We start from the raw sequence: 16,394 nt of genomic DNA on the forward strand, positions 1-16,394 counted from the left end.
GCTCTGGTCAGTTGTGTAAACCTCCTTAATCTGGCTGTATTGATCTTTTAGAGCTCCTGGATGTTTGCATTTCACAAAACTCTTGAAAAACCTGTCAAAGAGATACGTTACTGTTGGCACCTATAACACCTTTTTGCCGCATGATTTGGAGAGAACATTGAGGGGATTTGTCATTTAATGAGGACGGGAGTACAGACAGATTCTGTTCACTCATTTGTTCCATACATGGCTGTTCAGCTATGATTTCTCTTTCCTTACTAACTCAAGGAAGCCAATGAGATCTGAATACATGCCTATATTTACTGCACCTCTATACAAGGTGCGTTTGCCATGATGTGGCAGAAATTTATCACATACTCAAAGACCATCATACAAGTTGTTTGCCCTTCTCTACATCTATTTTTTAAAAATTAAGTATGCAGCCTCTGTGTCATCTGCTACCTTATTTTAACCAGATAAACCACCTTTAAAAGTTAGGTGGAGTCTTTTTTTAGGTGGGTTTTTGTTGTTGCTGCTGTTACTGATTTTCAATTTTTGTATCTTTATTTTTAGATCTTATAAAGATTTGTGTGGAAATTGTTCAATTATGGGTTTTATTTATTATGACTAGTTTTGTTATGTTTTAATTATGTAAATCTTTTCATGTTCATGTTGTATGAAAGGCGGCATACAAATTAAATGGTAATGAGGATGATGAAATGTTATTCTACAAGGAATCCCAGGGCGGTGTCTGTATAGCCAAGATGATGAGCAATACTGTCCATTTGCTACAGGACATGTAGGTGCACCCCCTCAGCACTCTTGTTAGCCTAATTGATGGGGGTGGGGTGTATACGCATACACCCCACCCCCATCAATTAGGCTAACTAAGTGGGGGTGTTCTGGCTCCAGATATCATTCCAGTGACTAAGTGCATCAGTGCTACTGAGTATTCTTGACTGGGTAGAAGCACTTTTGGAGAGGGGGGACACACATGACCCCACAGGAAGACCCAAGCCATGCTCCAACTTTAGGGGGTTGGCTAAAGCCGAGCAGAAAATGTGTGGCTGTCTGTTGCCAAGTACCTCAGAATCAGCCACTGCCACACCTAAGTTTCAACGTAAGGCAAGCTGGTGAAGGGAGAATAAAGAGGCTGATTGTGTCAGGTCCACAGAAATCTCTTGTGAAGCAAATAAAGGCTTTGTGAGGAGAAGTCTCAAAGAATGGTGTCTCCATCACAACAGCTTGCTGTGCTTTCAGTCATAGAAGACAGTAACTGCAGGTTGCTGGCCTCCAGACACTTTCCCTCTTCTAGCCTGACACTCAGAAAACTCCCTCTGAAGAAATGTGGGTGAGAAGGAAGAGGGCTGTTTGCTGCCCTCCTACAGTAAACCACGGCTGTCGCAAGCTAACTTTTCCTGAATGCCACACGCCTGTTCACATTCTCTGCTCCGTATTTTGCCACTAGCTCGCTTCTGAGGTCGTCATCCCCCTTCAGCAAGTCCACATCATCCTGTGTGCTCCAAAGAGGGCAGCCACCCAAGCACTGCCCCGTCTGCAGGCAACATTCCACAGCTGCCACTTCCCCACTGTTTTTCAAAAAAGCTTGTGTCACAGTTGTCAGGTCCACGTCAAACTTCTCCATGAAATGCTTTATGTCTTCCACTGCCGTGGCCACCTCCACAGCTGAGGGGGCTGCAGGCTGCTGCTCTGCCACTGGGGGCTGGCTTGGGGGCCCAGCAGAATCTCCACCAGATACAAACTCAAGCACCCTGGTTTTGGGATCAGGAGGTGCTTGTTCTTCAGAGGACTTGAGCTCCATGTGTTCTGAAAAGGTGTCTTCTGTGGAGCTGGGGCTCTCACTGTCTCCCTAGAAGGAAGGTGAATTAGGACAGTTCAAGATCACTGTTTCTTTCTACATTTTGTAAGCCTATAAAAGTGCAGATTATCGTCAGTTTCTGGGGCCTGGTACTCTGATGTTGATGGGGCAATTTTGTTTCAGTCATTCCATCTCAAACAAGATAGTGAAGGGTTAGAGAATGTACAGAAAAGGGAAAAATGACAATGGGGTTGGAGAAGCTTCCCTCTGAGGCTTTTGAATCTGCCAGGTGGACAAAGTTGACCAGGGGCCCCTTCCCCACTAGAGCCCTTCGGCACTGCAGAGGCACTGCTTTTTTCTAATCAGATTGAAGCAAATTAAAGGGAAAGCTGCTTGGGTGGCTCTTACTCACAAGTAGCCCCACCAGTAATGAGTCAGGCTGGGCTGCAGGTAAAGGTGGACATTAAGGTTCCCACTAATGGTTTATAAGCCTCAGAGAGAGCCAGAGCATGCCTCTTTTGGGAGCATATAATAAGTTGTACCAGAGTTTGGTAGAGGTGGGTTATATTTTCCCCAACCCACCCCTGAAAGAAGGCAGAGAGAGGAGTGCAGCCCTGCTCCTGAAGGCAGCAAGGAACAGCTGCTTCAACTCTGAAGAGTGTGAAACCCCACTACTGCAACATCAGGCAACACACACTTCCTATAGTGCAGAAAGGTCTAGCAATCAGCAAAGGTATGTATTTGATTTTGTTGGAAGCCGCCCAGAGTGGCTGGGGAAATCCAGCCAGATGGGCAGGGTACAAATAATAAATATTATTATTTATTATTATAAGGTGAAATAGAAACATTAATCAGAAGCCTCCTTTGGCAGCTTCTACCTCTAAAATGGTTCCTGTTTAGCAGGCTGCATCATTAGTTAATTGGTTAATCCCTGTTCCCCGTGTGTGGGAGGCAGGGAGGTTAATGACTAGTTCCTTCTCTGAAGCTGCAAGGAGCATTTTTCCAATTAAAAGCATATGGCAATCCTGAAATGCCTCAAGGGTGTTTACTGGCACACACACAACACAGGCCAAATATGTCAAATAAATGTAATCAGTTCTGCTTTTAGTCATGCTATAAGCTATGCTGAAACACTCAGTGCCATCTTATGCAAAGGCATCTGTACCCCATTGTTTTCAAATTCATTGTTAGCTGTCTGGAAAATGCTATGTACCTTTGATCCTTCCGCAGTGTGGCTTTGATCCTCTGGCTGGGGGAAATCCTCGACTTCCTTACTTTGGGAGGCTGCTAAAGACAAAAGTATGTTGAGGTTCACTGTGACAAAAGCCATCCAAGCCACATTTCCCACCTTTGTGATGATGCACCAATTACCACCTTGGTGCCATGGGCCCTTGAAAAATGGGAGAAGGAAATGGCAGCTTCAGGTCCTGAAGCCCCACTGGCCTCAGCTAGCTAAAGGAGTGGAGAATGATGGGTTTTTCTGACTCTTGATTTATTTATTTATTCCTTGCCCCACCCCCCATATGTAAGGTTGCAATTGCGCAGCTAAAGTGAGTGTAAGGCCCACTGCACTGCAAAAAAGCCCTCTTTTTCAGAGGAAACAAAGGGTCAGTTAGGCTGGGGACAGTGTTAGAAACTGAGATATGAAAGCTGGGGGCTAAATGGCACCTTAAACCTAGGTTATGGGTGCAACAACAGAATGTCTAGGTATGTTTTTTTAATAACAAGAATACAAAGCTGAAAATGAATGAACTGCAGCTAACATATTATGTTCATTTTTCACATGGTCCTCTAGTCCTTCCCCTGCCCACTCCCCTAATATTCTTATGAGGGTCTCTTCTCCAGTCTTCAGAGAGTAGCTGGATGTGGGGAGGCAGAAAAGGGTCCTGCTTTCCTTCCACTTTGCAATTTTAATCTGAAATCTTTAGGCGCAATACTGTGCCCAGAGCTTAGGAACTGCTCACCCTAATGAAATTCCCTGTCGCAAAATGCACCTAAAACAATGGGAGTTTTGAAAACTGGCTGGGGAAGACCCTCACACAAGTCAGAAGGAGCAGCACTGAACAGGCAAGAAGCCCGAGGATTTGAAGAATCCTAAGGGTAGAGTGGATACCCCTCCAAAGGGGCAGGCAATCCAGAGGCAAGGTGATCATGGACTGGGAAACTGGAGTCTGGGGGGGGGGGGGGGAAATGGTCAAAGACAGTAGGGAGTTGAACAAGGGTAGTGAAGAGAGGAGTGAAAATTGTGTGTGTGCATGAAACACTTGCACACTCACGGGGGAAGTACTTGGCAGGTCACCAGCAGGCAGCAGCAGTAGCTTCAAAGCGTATGAAGAAGAAGAGTTTGGATTTGATATCCCACTTTATCACTACCCGAAGGAGTCTCAAAGCGGCTAACACTCTCCTTCCCCCCCCCCCAACTAACACTCTGTGAGGTGAGTGAGGCTGAGAGACTTCAGAGAAGTGTGACTAGCCCAAGGTCACCCAGCAGCTGCATGTGGAGCAGCGGGGATGCGAACCTGGTTCACCAGATTACAAGTCCACCGCTCTTAACCACTACACCACATGAGATGTCATGAGGAAATGGCAGGCTGAAGCGCAGTGTTGACCAAAGGCAGGACTGAGAAGGAATGAGGAAGCTACTTTCATAGATTTCGAATTATGTTCCCAAGATAGGACTTGGAGGCAGAAATGGTGTGAAGAGAAGGGAAAAGGCAGGAGGAAAGAACCCCAAAGGGAGAATTTTGTCCGTGGGGGCTCCTTTGGCCAACACCGGGCCAAAGTCTCATTTCCAGGCAATATAGAAGCCCAGAGGGGACAACAACCTGCAAGATGAGTGGTAGTATTTGACAACCAGGAAGGTGGAAGCAGGAGGTGGGCCAGGGTGCCCCAGACAAGCTGCCTCACTATAATGCAGCAGTGATGCCAGATATGGCTAGCCAAACTTTGCTGCCTTCCGGCTAGGAAAGCATCCTTCTGCCAGGCCTTACTAGTCCTGACTGGCAGCAGTGACTCTCTGTATGGCTTCAGGCAGGACTCCTTCCCAGCCCTAGATGGAGATGATACCAGGGACTGAACCTGGGACACTTTCTGCATGCCAAGCAGGTGCTCTGATCCTGTGCAGGAGGCCTTTTGGCCCATTCCTGCTAAAGCAGTCCTGCTTACCAGCAGAAGATTCAGACGAGCTTCTGAGCTTGCATCTCTGGGCAGGCAGCCAGAGGTTTTCCTTGCCCCGCAGGTGCTTCAGGTAGCGGTCGCGCATGGCCTGCCAGGAGTGCGGCGTCACTCGGGCCTCCTCCATCTCCTTCCAGACAGCGTTGCCACTGGCGGCTGCCTGCCTGCCGCCTCTCTTGTTCCTCCGCAGGTGCAGCAGGATAGCCCGGTCTTCTGCCTCGCTGAAGGGCAGTCGGCCCTCGGCACTGGCAGCGCCCGTGTCCGCGGTGACCGGCGGCGTTTGCAGGCGGTATGTCTCCAGCGGCAGGAGCTCCTGGCGAGCCACGCAGTCGGCGACGTAGCTGGCGGAGATGAAGACCCCCGAAGCTCTCGGCGGCACCTCTCCCGGCCGGGCCAGCAGCACCGCGCCCGGCTCCTGTATGCGGCACAGGCGCCCGCCGTGGCGCAGGATCAGCGGGGCCAGCTCCACTTTGGCTGCCCCGGGGCGCACGTAGAAGCTCAGGGGACTGCCGTCCTCCCGCTGGAAGAACAGCCGAGGCTGCGGGGCAGAGCCATCCGGCTCACCCTCAGCCTCCGCTGTGCCCAGCATCGTCCGGACAGCTGGGGCTGCAGCGGAAGGAGGAGCCCCGCGACGGGCTGCTAGGGCACCCCAATTCCGACCCGACGCCGCCTACGGGCTGCTCTGCCCGGAAGGGAAATGGCACTCTGCACGCGCTCAGGGGCACCCGCGAGCTCAGATTAGGGGCGGGGCGACTAGACCCGTTGCACTCCGCCCATTCCTCCCTTCAACGGCGGCGGCAACGTACCGGAAGGTTTCCTTTTGCGGCCGCCGCGCTCCAGTTTGCGCAGGCGCGGACGGGGCTTCATCGAGGAAGGGCGTGGCGCCGTTTGCGAGAAAAGCGGCTGCTGACCCAGAAGTGCTTTCGCTTTTGTTTCCTGTGAGGTGGAAGAAGCACCTGCCGGCGCTGAAAATGGCAGCGCCCGCCACGACGAGCCCTCTGGACGGGGAGGCCGAGCCCCGCCTCAGCAAGAAGTGAGTGCCGGAGCCGGCCGCCGCGGCCTCTATTATGCTCGGCGTGGCGGCGGCAACACGGTGGCGGCTCCTGGGTCTCCGCCTGGCCTGGCCGCTGCGGAGCTTCTGCGGGAGCGGGCAGGCGAGGTCGGTGTCTGGCCCGCTGGGTGGGGTGTTGGTTGCGGGAAAGGGCCGCTGGGAAGGGAAGCGCCGCTGACTCTCGGTTCCCTTTTAGCGAGCTGAAGCGGCGCCTGAAGGCCGAGAAGAAAGTGGCCGAGAAGCAGGCGAAGCAGAAGGAGCAGGGAGAGAAGCTGCCGCCGAAGCCCGCTGCCTGCGCGGCTGAGGACGAGGAAAACCTCGACCCCAACGTGAGAAGCCGCATTCGCCGAGGCTGCCCAAGCCGGGCGGGGAGTGGGGACTAAGTGGGTGGCTTGACGGAGAGGGAGCCGTTGTGGGCTCGGTATCTGCGAGTGGCTCTGGCTTGGGGCTTTGCCCAGCTGATGGTTGGGCAAAAAAGTGGGCCCCTTGGGCAGGAGCTTCTGCCAGATTTGGCTCCCTGATCTGCGCCCACGGTTAAGACACTGCTTGGGTGGCCTGGTGCAAATGCACCTATATTATTTCCAAAGGGATCCTCTGAGAGCTTACCTTGTTGGCAAAAACTTCAAGCAGGGTGGAGAAAGGCAGCCTTTCCTTCCTCCACATTTTTATTTGCTCCTTCCAGATCTTTCACTGTAATACTGATGAGGTGCTCCTTGTCTTAGGTTAAACAAGTTTCTGGGACAGAATTGTCATGTACTAATTTGTCGAACATCTTTGTCTCCTTTGTACCGGTAGCAATACTACAAGATCCGCAGTCAGGCCATCCAGCAACTGAGAGGCACTTCTGAAGATCCCTTTCCACACAAGTTCCATGTGGATATCTCATTGTCAGACTTTATAGACAAGTACAACCACCTACAGGCAGGGGATCATCTTACTGATGTTACAGTGAGACTAGCAGGTAAAGGCCCATATTGGGATTCTGGGAATGAAAGTGATTGTCAACTTCCCCACATAATTTTTTTTTACAGTGAAGACTTAGTGCAGTGCTGTGTGGGTAGTTTCTAAGCAAAAGAAGGAATGTCATTGATTGCTTCTCTTGCGGGAACAGTGAAGCTGCAGTAAGTTTCATGGAGCTGAAGAAATAGGATGGAAGTAAGCAAGGTGGCTTTTGGCCTTCAGTTGCTACAAATTCTGCGCAATTGACCTTTGGTAAGGTCTCAGTGGAAGGTTGTATGTTATGTGCTGCCATCCACAACTTGTATGTGTTTTCCAGGCTTCTCACTGTAACTGATAGCATCTGAGGCATTTTTCTTTGTCACTGTTGTCATTTAGGCCGGATTCATGCCAAACGAGCCTCTGGAGGAAAGTTGATATTTTATGATCTTCGTGGGGAGGGAGTTAAGTTGCAAGTTATGGCAAACTCCAGGTAAACAGCATTTAACTGCTTTTGTCGGTTATTGCCTTCTGTGAGTCCCAGGGGTGGGGCAGAAAGGAACTGAAAATGAAAGTATGATGTCATTGGGCCTCCTGAATTGTTCTGGATATTGTCCCAAGGGAACTTCCTTTCAGGCTCACTTTACACATTCTAGACATCCCCTACAATGGGTTATATCCAACTAACTTTTAATTTGTATTAGACCCATTGATATTAATGGACTTAAGTTAATCATATCCATTCATTTCAAAGGGTCTGCTCTACATATGACTAACTGGGGTTGGGGAAATGCTTGCCAAAAATAGTTGTTTCAGTAAAATATTTTTTAATCCTCCCCCACCCCCAGAAACTACAAATCTGAAGAAGAATATATGCACATTAACAACAAGCTTCGTCGTGGGGACATTATTGGGGTTCAAGGGAATCCTGGCAAGACAAAGAAAGGGGAACTGAGCATCATTCCGTATCAAATCACCCTCCTAGCTCCATGCCTTCACATGTTACCTCATCTTCATTTTGGGCTGAAAGACAAGGTATCTTACTTGGAGCTGCTGTTTCAATAGTTCACTTGATAACCTCTGAGGTTATCCTGTCTACGTTGGTTTTCCTTTGGTATGTTTTATGCTCTAAATCTAGTCATTGTTTGCAGGAAACCAGATTTCGGCAGAGATACCTGGATTTAATTCTTAATGACTTTGTAAGGCAAAAATTCATAGTCCGAGCAAAAATGATAACATACCTTCGAAGCTTCCTAGATGAATTGGGCTTTTTGGAGGTAAGCATTGTGTGCATAGATAGTGCTGTATGTTACTCCTACTACTTCACTTTCATCGTATTCCTAGTTATTAGTGTGGGTTTTTTAAAAAATCTGATTGGCTCCTCTGAAAGTGGGATGTTGGACTTGAGGTGCCTCTTTTGGCTACATATGCTTTTAAAGCTTGGTGTTCCTTGAGTTGAAAGAGCATACAAGATGACCTTCTTCTCCATTTAATGAAATGTAGAAAAGGATATAGTGTGTGTTGGGCTGTATTCACATGTATCAGTAAACTGAAGTTTGAATCTACACCATAATGTGTACACAGTTTGAGAGTTCACATTTCACTTCCTTTATTCAGTTGGGAGTAAAAAAAAGTGTGTGCTAGCATGGTGTCTGAATTTGTGCTGTTGATCTGTTCCTTTCTAAATAAATCTAAAACCACAATGTGAAGCCAAGAATTGTATTTGGTTTTCCAGTTGTGGTTTGTTTATGAGAGACAACCCATGAGTGCTGGATAAGGTGTGATTCATGGGTTGTTGCTCCCAGCTGGCTGGAGGGAAGAACAAAATAGCAGCACCGTGTAGTTTGCATTTATGCCATAATGCGCACACACTTTGGCTTTGCGGCACTTGGTCTCTTGGACTTAATACCAGAGAAAAAGCATTCTGAAGAGTTTTTGTTTGAGAGATGTAGCTTTCTAATTAATGCTGTGTTGCAGATAAACCAACCAATAGTAGTAATAATAATTGGCAGATCCAAAAGGAAGACAAAATATAGCAGAGAGAGCCAACCCCGCCCACGAAATATAAAATAATATAGATAGGAGCAATACTCACTGAAGTTCACACTGAAAAGTGGGGTAAGATCGCACATTCCAACCTCTGGAACACCCAGCTTTCAATCATTTGTTGTCCTCCCATAATACCCATAGAGACAAAAAACAAAACAGAAGTGTGCTTACCTTAGTGTGACCCAAAAGGCTTATCATCTCTGACCCTTGTCAGCCAGGCAGCTATATTTGTTCTTGCTTGTCTGTTTCCATTAAACCTGAAGCCTTTGGAGGTTGGGTCGGGAGTCTCAGTTCTCAAGTACATGCCTCAGAAAATCAACTTTGAAGGTGGGGGCTACTGTGTGGCATGAGAGAGCCAATGAATCATTTGTAGTTCATGTTTACTTGTTCTTTGATTAGATTGAGACTCCCATGATGAACATCATACCTGGAGGGGCTGTGGCAAAGCCTTTTATCACCCACCACAATGAGCTGGACATGGACTTGTACATGAGAATAGCACCAGAACTCTACCACAAGGTAAACTGTCAGAGCAGCAGACAAAGAGGATAAAATACATTCACTCTATTGGTCTGATGCACCACCACCACCACCACCAATAATAATACCTTTATTGTCATTGTACAACTTGTGTACAATGAAATTAAACGAGCCCCCCCCCAAAAATATTTCACAGCATCCCCTTTGTGCTTAATGTGCAAGCTGAGGCCAGAACTGATTAAAGTATACGTTTCAGGAAGTTCAGAGGAATACGTTCTGCATAAGAATGCCATCAGGATGGAGGTTTTTGAAGGCTGTGCATCTCCCATACTGTTGGGCCTATTGAACTGCCCAAGCAGTTGAGTCGTGTCAGACCATTGGGTGAACATGGAGACCAACTTGCACTGATTATGACAGCAGATGTTTGATTACTTTTGTGTGAACTGCAGAAAACACATTTGCATCATGTTCTTGGTACCGTCCCTGCACCCTTGTCCTTTCCACTGGTTTCTGTTGAAATATTTGGGTCAGGTTAAATGTTCTGCTGTTCATATTGAGATGCAAATTATTCCATGTAACACTGGATTATATTCCCCCTATCTCAAAGTTATTTACATGTTTCCTTTCAATCTCCTTGATTCCTTCTTACTAACAGATTAGTTATTGGCCCTGGTTGGGGGAAGCTAGGAGAGTCCTGGTGGAGTGGGCCCTGAGGTAGTCTTAGTCTCAGGGTTTGCTTCTAAGACCAGTTTAGGTACAAAACAAATGCTCCTTCACAAAGCAGGTGGGGCCAACTGTCTTCGTGTTTTGTAGATGTTAGTGGTTGGCGGAATAGACCGGGTCTATGAAATTGGGCGCCAGTTCCGGAATGAAGGCATTGATTTAACTCACAACCCAGAATTCACAACCTGTGAATTTTACATGGCATATGCAGACTACCATGACTTGATGGAGATCACAGAACAAATGCTCTCAGGTTGGTGACCATAGTATTGAAGAAGGGGGTGGAGACAAGATCTTTGTGAGAATTTGAGCAGTAAACAGACATGGATAGGCATAAAGGGAAGCTCTTTTTTTGCAGGGATGGTGAAACACATCACTGGCAGCTACAAGGTAATGTACCACCCTGAAGGCCCAGATGGTCAGTCCTATGAGATAGACTTCACACCACCCTTCCGCAAAATTAGTATGGTGGATGAGCTGGAGAAAATATTGGGAGTGACTTTTCCTGCTGCAGATCAGTTTAATACAGAAGGTAAAAGGAGACAAATCTGATTTGTTTGTAGCAGTTCATTTTATGTTGAGAACATACAAGACAAGTAAAATACACCAGATGCCAAGGTCCTTATATTGAGTATGAGAACAGGCTTGGAGTGTGTCTCTGCCTCACCTGGGCTGCTCTTAGGGTGGGAGGGGGTAGTCTAGCAGATGGCTAAGAGGGATGGGTAGTTTTTTTGGGTTAATGTTACTCTAGCTCTGAATTGATACTACTTTTGCCAATGTCTTTCATACTGTTTGCTTTGTAATTGCTGGTGGCCATTACCATTCCCAGTGATGGGAAAATGCAAGTGGTTCCAGCCCTCCTCATGCATTTAGGTAAGGGATTCAGGCAGGGGCTTCACTAATATCTCCATGCTGTGCACACAGAAACTCGTCAATTCTTTGATGCTATCTGTGAAGAGAGGGGGATTGAATGCCCGCCCCCCCGGAGTACAGCCAGGCTCCTTGATAAGGTAAGGGTCCTTTGTAATCTGTTAACTTTTGAGTTCTCCTGTTCTCTGTCTCTGCTTAATGGTGCTGAACTTGGCCTAGTCAAAATTCTCAAAGTGCCACAGGAAAGAGTGTATTGCACCCCAAAGGCATGTGAGGCAGAGCCCAGAGGGATGGATGGTTGAAGGTGGAGCTTGTTTTACTAAGCCCAGAGGCAGGCAGCTTTTTGGAATTCTTCTGAGGTTTGTGACTTTGCTTCTACACACAGAATAGTCCTGCTTCCTGATGTTCTATGTGCAAAGTGAATCTAAAAAGTGGACTGGCTGCTATGGGAAATGTGGCAGCCCTGAAAGTGTCAGCAGACAGTTTATTTTTTGCTGTAGACTGGCTAAATTCCATCAGATGATTAAAAGGATCAGCAGGGTTTTCCCACCTTACACCACTTTCCAAGATAACAATTGTTTAAAGCAACAGTGTGAAGGCTCTCACTCTCTCTTCCATCCCCTCTTGTTTTCCAGCTGGTTGGGGAATGTTTGGAAGTTACGTGCATTAACCCCACATTTATCTGTGATCACCCTCAAATCATGAGTCCTCTGGCAAAATGGTAAGCAGGAAGAAGGGGTGTGTGTACCCTTATAAGTCTTGAATGGTTCAGCTGTTCTCTGTGTTCCGCAAGCTGGCAGAAATGTATTTTGCTAAGGCAAATTTTTATTCTTTTTATGGTTTGTTAGTTTGGTGAATGTCTTGGGAAAGCTGGATTGGGGGAAATAAGGGTGTTGTGCTCCTTGCCATGTCCTATAAAATAGAATGAACTATTCAGGCCTGGTAATTAGATTGTAGAATCTAGAGAAAGTGCAGAAATGTTACATGCATTATACAGTGGTACCTCTGGTTACGTACTTAATTCGTTCTGGAGGTCCGTTCTTAACCTGAAACTGTTCTTAACCTGAAGCACCACTTTAGCTAATGGGACCTCCCGCTGCAGCTGCACTGCCAGAGCACAATTTCTGTTCTTATCCTGAAGCAAAGTTCTTAACCAGAAGTGTTATTTCTGGGTTAGCGGAGTATGTAACCTGAAGCGTATGTAACCCAAGGTACCAATGTAGAGTAGAATTTGTTTAATTACAGTGGTGCCTCGCTAGACGAAAATAATTCGTTCTGCGAGTGTCTTCGTCTAGCGAAGCACCAAGGCAGAAAGCGGTTTTCGCGATGATTTTTTTTTTCTTCCGTCTTGCGAGGCAGCCCCATTGACTTTTTCGTCTTGCGGGGCTGCCTACCGCTAGCGAATGCCTTTCGTCTAGCGAGTTTTTTGTCTAGCGAGGCATTCGTCTAGCAGGGCACCACTGTAGTCTGTTAAAAAGGTAAAGGGACCCCTGACCGTTAGGTCCAGTCGTGGACAACTCTGGGGTTGCGGCGCTTATCTCACTTTACTGGCCGAGGGAGCCGGCATACAGCTTCCAAGTCATGTGGCCAGCATGACTAAGCCACTTCTGGCAAATCAGAGCAGCACACGGAAACACCATTTACCTTCCTGCCGGAGCGGTACATATTTATCTACTTGCAATTCGTACTTTCGAATTGCTAGGTTGGCAGGAGCAGGGACTGAGCAACGGGAGCTCACCCCGTCGCAGGGATTTGAACCACCAACCTTCTGATTGGCAAGCCCTAGGCACTGTGGTTTAACCCGCAGCCCCACCTGCGTTCCCAATTAGTCTGTAGACCATATCAAAATCTTTCATTACCTTTCCCCTACTGCTATCCAAGTGTGTTTGAGTAGCTTGCGGTTCTGAATCTTAGGTCTCCTGTTGTCTCTCTGCAGGCATCGCCTTCGGAAGGGCTTGACAGAACGCTTTGAGCTTTTTGTGATGAAGAAGGAGATCTGCAATGCCTACACAGAATTGAATGATCCTTTTCTGCAGCGGCAGCTTTTTGAAGATCAGGCTAAGGTGTGAAGTTTGCATAGGTGGCCATTTGAGCTGTGTTTTTTTCTCTGAGGCTCTCTGTCATCTTGGCTGCTGCAGCCTCCTTCCCTGTGTAATGCTAATGATTTGTGTCTGTCAAGGGAGGGCCTGCATGTTGCAGGAACCCACCGGGGTTGGGGGTGCCCCTTGGCGATTATTGTGTCACCATAGAACTCCCATGGGTAGCTGAGCTGGCCTTTCCCTCCTTGCATTCTCCCCTCACCCTTAGTCCAAATATTTCTAGTGTGTGTTGCCTGTTGAGCCCTGGATTCAGATCCCCACAAAGCTCAGAGAGTTTCTTTGAGCTAGTTGCTCTGTCTGAGCCTAACCTGCTTCACAGGGCAGTTGTGAAAATAAGACTAAAAAAAGGAGTGAAGCATCATCTTGAATTCCTTGGAGGAAGAATATTTGGGTAAATTTGATGCTGTGTGTGTTTTAGGATGTGGTGCTTCAATTTATGGGAAGAATTCTGGGAACAGAGTCTTAAGACAGGGGTCAGCAAACTTTTTCAGCAGAGGGCTGGTTCACTGTCCCTCAGACCTTGTGGGGGGCAGAATATTTTTTTTTTGGGGGGGGGGGAGAAATGAACGAGGCCTGAAGATGCTTCGCTTTACCTGTCCCAGTTGTCCCAATAGCTGCAGTTGGGCTTCTCCAGGCACTGTGGCTGGGTAGGGGGCTGTGTTGGTCGGTAGCAGCCCCGGCAGAGGAGTCACGGACAGAGGTAGGAGAACTGGGGTGTTGCCGGAGCTGTTACCCACCTGCTGCTGCTGCTGCTTCCTGAGAGGCACCGTGGAGTAGAAGACAGAGCTGCCCGCCAACCCGCAAGCGGCAACGGTCACCACAACAACCCACCTGAACGCCATGGGAGGAATGAAGGAGGCAGGCGGATGGGCAGGCAGGTGGGAACGAAGAAGAAGAAGAAGAAGAAGAAGAAGAAGAAGAAGAAGAAGAAGAAGAAGAAGAAGAAGAAGAAAAGGGGTGCGGAAAAGGAAGGGCGGACTGAGGGAGAGGGGGGAGGAAAACGCAGCCAGCAGCCGGCGTCACACACCCCCTTCACAGTGCCGCCCTGCTGAGGCGGGCAAGTCGACTCCCGCTGTCGACGGCGCCCAGCGTGAGACGTCCCTGAGGAGAAAAGCGTTGTCATGTGAGGGAGAGGGAAAGAACGCGCGCACTAGTGATCCACGCGGCAATTCCCAGACCGTCCGTGGGCCGGATCTAAAAGGCAGTTGGGACTAATCTGGCTCACGGGCCTTAGATTGCTGACCCATGTCTTAAGAGATACTGTACTGTTCACTAGTTTAAAGCCTATAATGTGTATTATGTACCTCATCCACTTAGTTCCCTAAGACTTAAATGTCTGCCTCCCTCAGCCAGCTCCTGGATTTGCAGTAAATGTAATGTGCCTCTGTGGCATCACCTCCCTTCCCTCCTGCCCCAGACCAATTCCTGCTTTTCTCTCTGTAACCTTGGCTGTGGCTGCCTTATCTCATATGTTACTTAAATGTATGTCATCTCACTTAAAAGGAGAAACAGAGAGAAATCTGAGAAAGTGTCAAGAGCTTGGGAAGCTTGAGAACAGAGCACATACTTAGCATTTAGAAGGTTCCAGATGGGATCCAGCTAAAGGGTTTTGGACTGAGATACTGTAGATAAGAAGAGAGACGACTAGGCTAGATGGGTGTCCTGTCAGACTGTGTAGTTAATTGTGCTCTGCATGGTTTTCCCTGATTCTTTGGCTCTGAGCAGTCTTTGCCAACCTAGTGCCCTCCAGATGTTTTGTAGAGTTGTATGGCCACCAGGTTGGCAAAGCCTGGCCCCCCAAATGCCTTCTTAACTCCTGTGTGATGTCTTTGTGACACATGGAGCCAACATGAACCCCCAGCTGCCAAATAAGAGGCTCCATGAGCATATTGGTGGAGTGGCAGGTGTGGGCTCGACCACATTCCCTGTCCCATTGTCCTCTGACTTTGTAGACCCAGTTGCCAAAGAGAAGCCTTAGCAGCCCATCTCCAGGGGCCTCTTGAAATCTCTTCCCAAGGGAGTTCTATGGCTGCAGACTCTAGTTCCAAGGATGACCCCTTGGTCCAGCTTTTCATTTCCACCACCTTCCCCCAGGCAAAAAGTGCAGGTGATGATGAGGCAATGTTTATTGACGAGAACTTCTGCACGGCTCTGGAGTATGGGCTCCCCCCTACAGCAGGCTGGGGCATGGGCATCGACCGCCTAACCATGTTCCTGACTGATTCAAACAACATTAAGGTAGGCACAGACTCTTTGTGAGTTCCTTCCACCAAGCCAAGGCCTGCCTGTGCCATATACCATTTGAGGACTTATGCTTGGTTTTACTGATTACTGTTTTTAGCTATATTATGTACGTGTGTATTTTATGATATGTTGGAAGCTGCCTGGGATCACCATGTGATAAAGGGTAGCCTATTACAATAAGTATGTGTGAGATGTAAATGACTGAAAATATGGTTCATGCATCTCAAGCGTCTTAGTTTGGGACTCTTAACTAATTCAGCATTAAAAAGTGCTAGAGATCTTGCTACCGTGGCTCTTAGGCCTCCTCATGCAGGAATTGTGGTGGGTAGGGAGAGGTGTTGGTGGTTTGAGAAAAATGCCTCTTTCTTTTGCAGGAGGTGTTGCTATTTCCAGCCATGAAACCTGAAGAAAAGAAGAAAGATGCACAATCCAATTCTCCTGCTGATGGGACCTCTGTGTGACCCAGCAGGCTGCATTAGAGGGCAGAGGCTGTCCTGGGCCTTTGAACATGCCAGGGCATACTTCTGTATTTTACAATCGTGAATAAAGGAGTTGTGCTATTGCTGTTTGCTATGAATTTGTCCTTTCATGATTTCTGGGGGGGGGGGGGGGCGGAGCATAGAAACGCCCCCTTCCCTGCGTATGGGACACAGCAACTGGGACTGGCCTGGGCCATTATGTCTCCCCTCAAATTCTGCTTGTCATTAACGGTTATTTTGAAAGCACCAAGTGTCTTGGGAACGTCATGCTTTCTTTGGAGCCATATGAAGAATGATGGGCATTAGGGAATCTGCTCAATGTCTGGGCGAATGAGCATACGGGTGGTTGCAAACATCAGAAGTAAAATGTCACAGCTCAGCTCCCTGTTGATTGCTAACCAGCATATAGTGAAAGGGGCAGGATGTCAAGAAAGAACCTCGCTTAGTTTGCAGTGGCTTTCACCCTGCTGGGGTCTCCTGCCTTTTCCAAA

At 48.0% G+C, this 16,394-nt stretch overlaps 2 protein-coding genes across 4 annotated transcripts; one reads left to right on the forward strand and one right to left on the reverse strand.

Moving 5' to 3' along the window:
* Positions 1-868: 868 nt before the first annotated feature.
* On the reverse strand, positions 869-5,820 carry TERF2IP (TERF2 interacting protein). Of its 2 annotated transcripts, none has more exons than XM_033158907.1 (3): positions 4,964-5,820; positions 3,012-3,082; positions 869-1,849 (listed from the first exon to the last, which is right to left on the reverse strand). In XM_033158907.1, exons 1-3 carry the CDS (start codon positions 5,559-5,561, stop codon positions 1,388-1,390), a joined length of 1,131 nt encoding a protein of 376 aa, XP_033014798.1. In that variant the 5' UTR covers positions 5,562-5,820; the 3' UTR covers positions 869-1,387. The 2 variants fall into 2 exon arrangements, with proteins under 2 accessions (XP_033014798.1, XP_033014797.1); XM_033158906.1 differs by having other exon boundaries at positions 3,012-3,085.
* A 44-nt stretch (positions 5,821-5,864) lies between these two features.
* On the forward strand, positions 5,865-15,998 carry KARS1 (lysyl-tRNA synthetase 1). 2 transcript variants are annotated; one of them, XM_033158880.1, is made up of 14 exons: positions 5,865-6,005; positions 6,220-6,352; positions 6,819-6,984; positions 7,359-7,452; positions 7,808-7,994; positions 8,111-8,236; positions 9,408-9,527; positions 10,302-10,464; positions 10,570-10,743; positions 11,136-11,221; positions 11,717-11,802; positions 13,018-13,144; positions 15,275-15,418; positions 15,799-15,997. In XM_033158880.1, the coding sequence occupies exons 1-14, from the start codon at positions 5,944-5,946 to the stop codon at positions 15,883-15,885; spliced, it is 1,755 nt and encodes a 584-aa protein (XP_033014771.1). In that variant the 5' UTR covers positions 5,865-5,943; the 3' UTR covers positions 15,886-15,997. The 2 variants fall into 2 exon arrangements, with proteins under 2 accessions (XP_033014771.1, XP_033014770.1); XM_033158879.1 differs by lacking the exon at positions 5,865-6,005 and adding an exon at positions 6,014-6,131 and having other exon boundaries at positions 15,799-15,998.
* Positions 15,999-16,394: the final 396 nt, after the last annotated feature.

The sequence above is a fragment of the Lacerta agilis genome, chromosome 8 (assembly GCF_009819535.1).
Source record: "Lacerta agilis isolate rLacAgi1 chromosome 8, rLacAgi1.pri, whole genome shotgun sequence".
Classification (NCBI taxonomy): Eukaryota; Metazoa; Chordata; class Lepidosauria; order Squamata; family Lacertidae; genus Lacerta; species Lacerta agilis.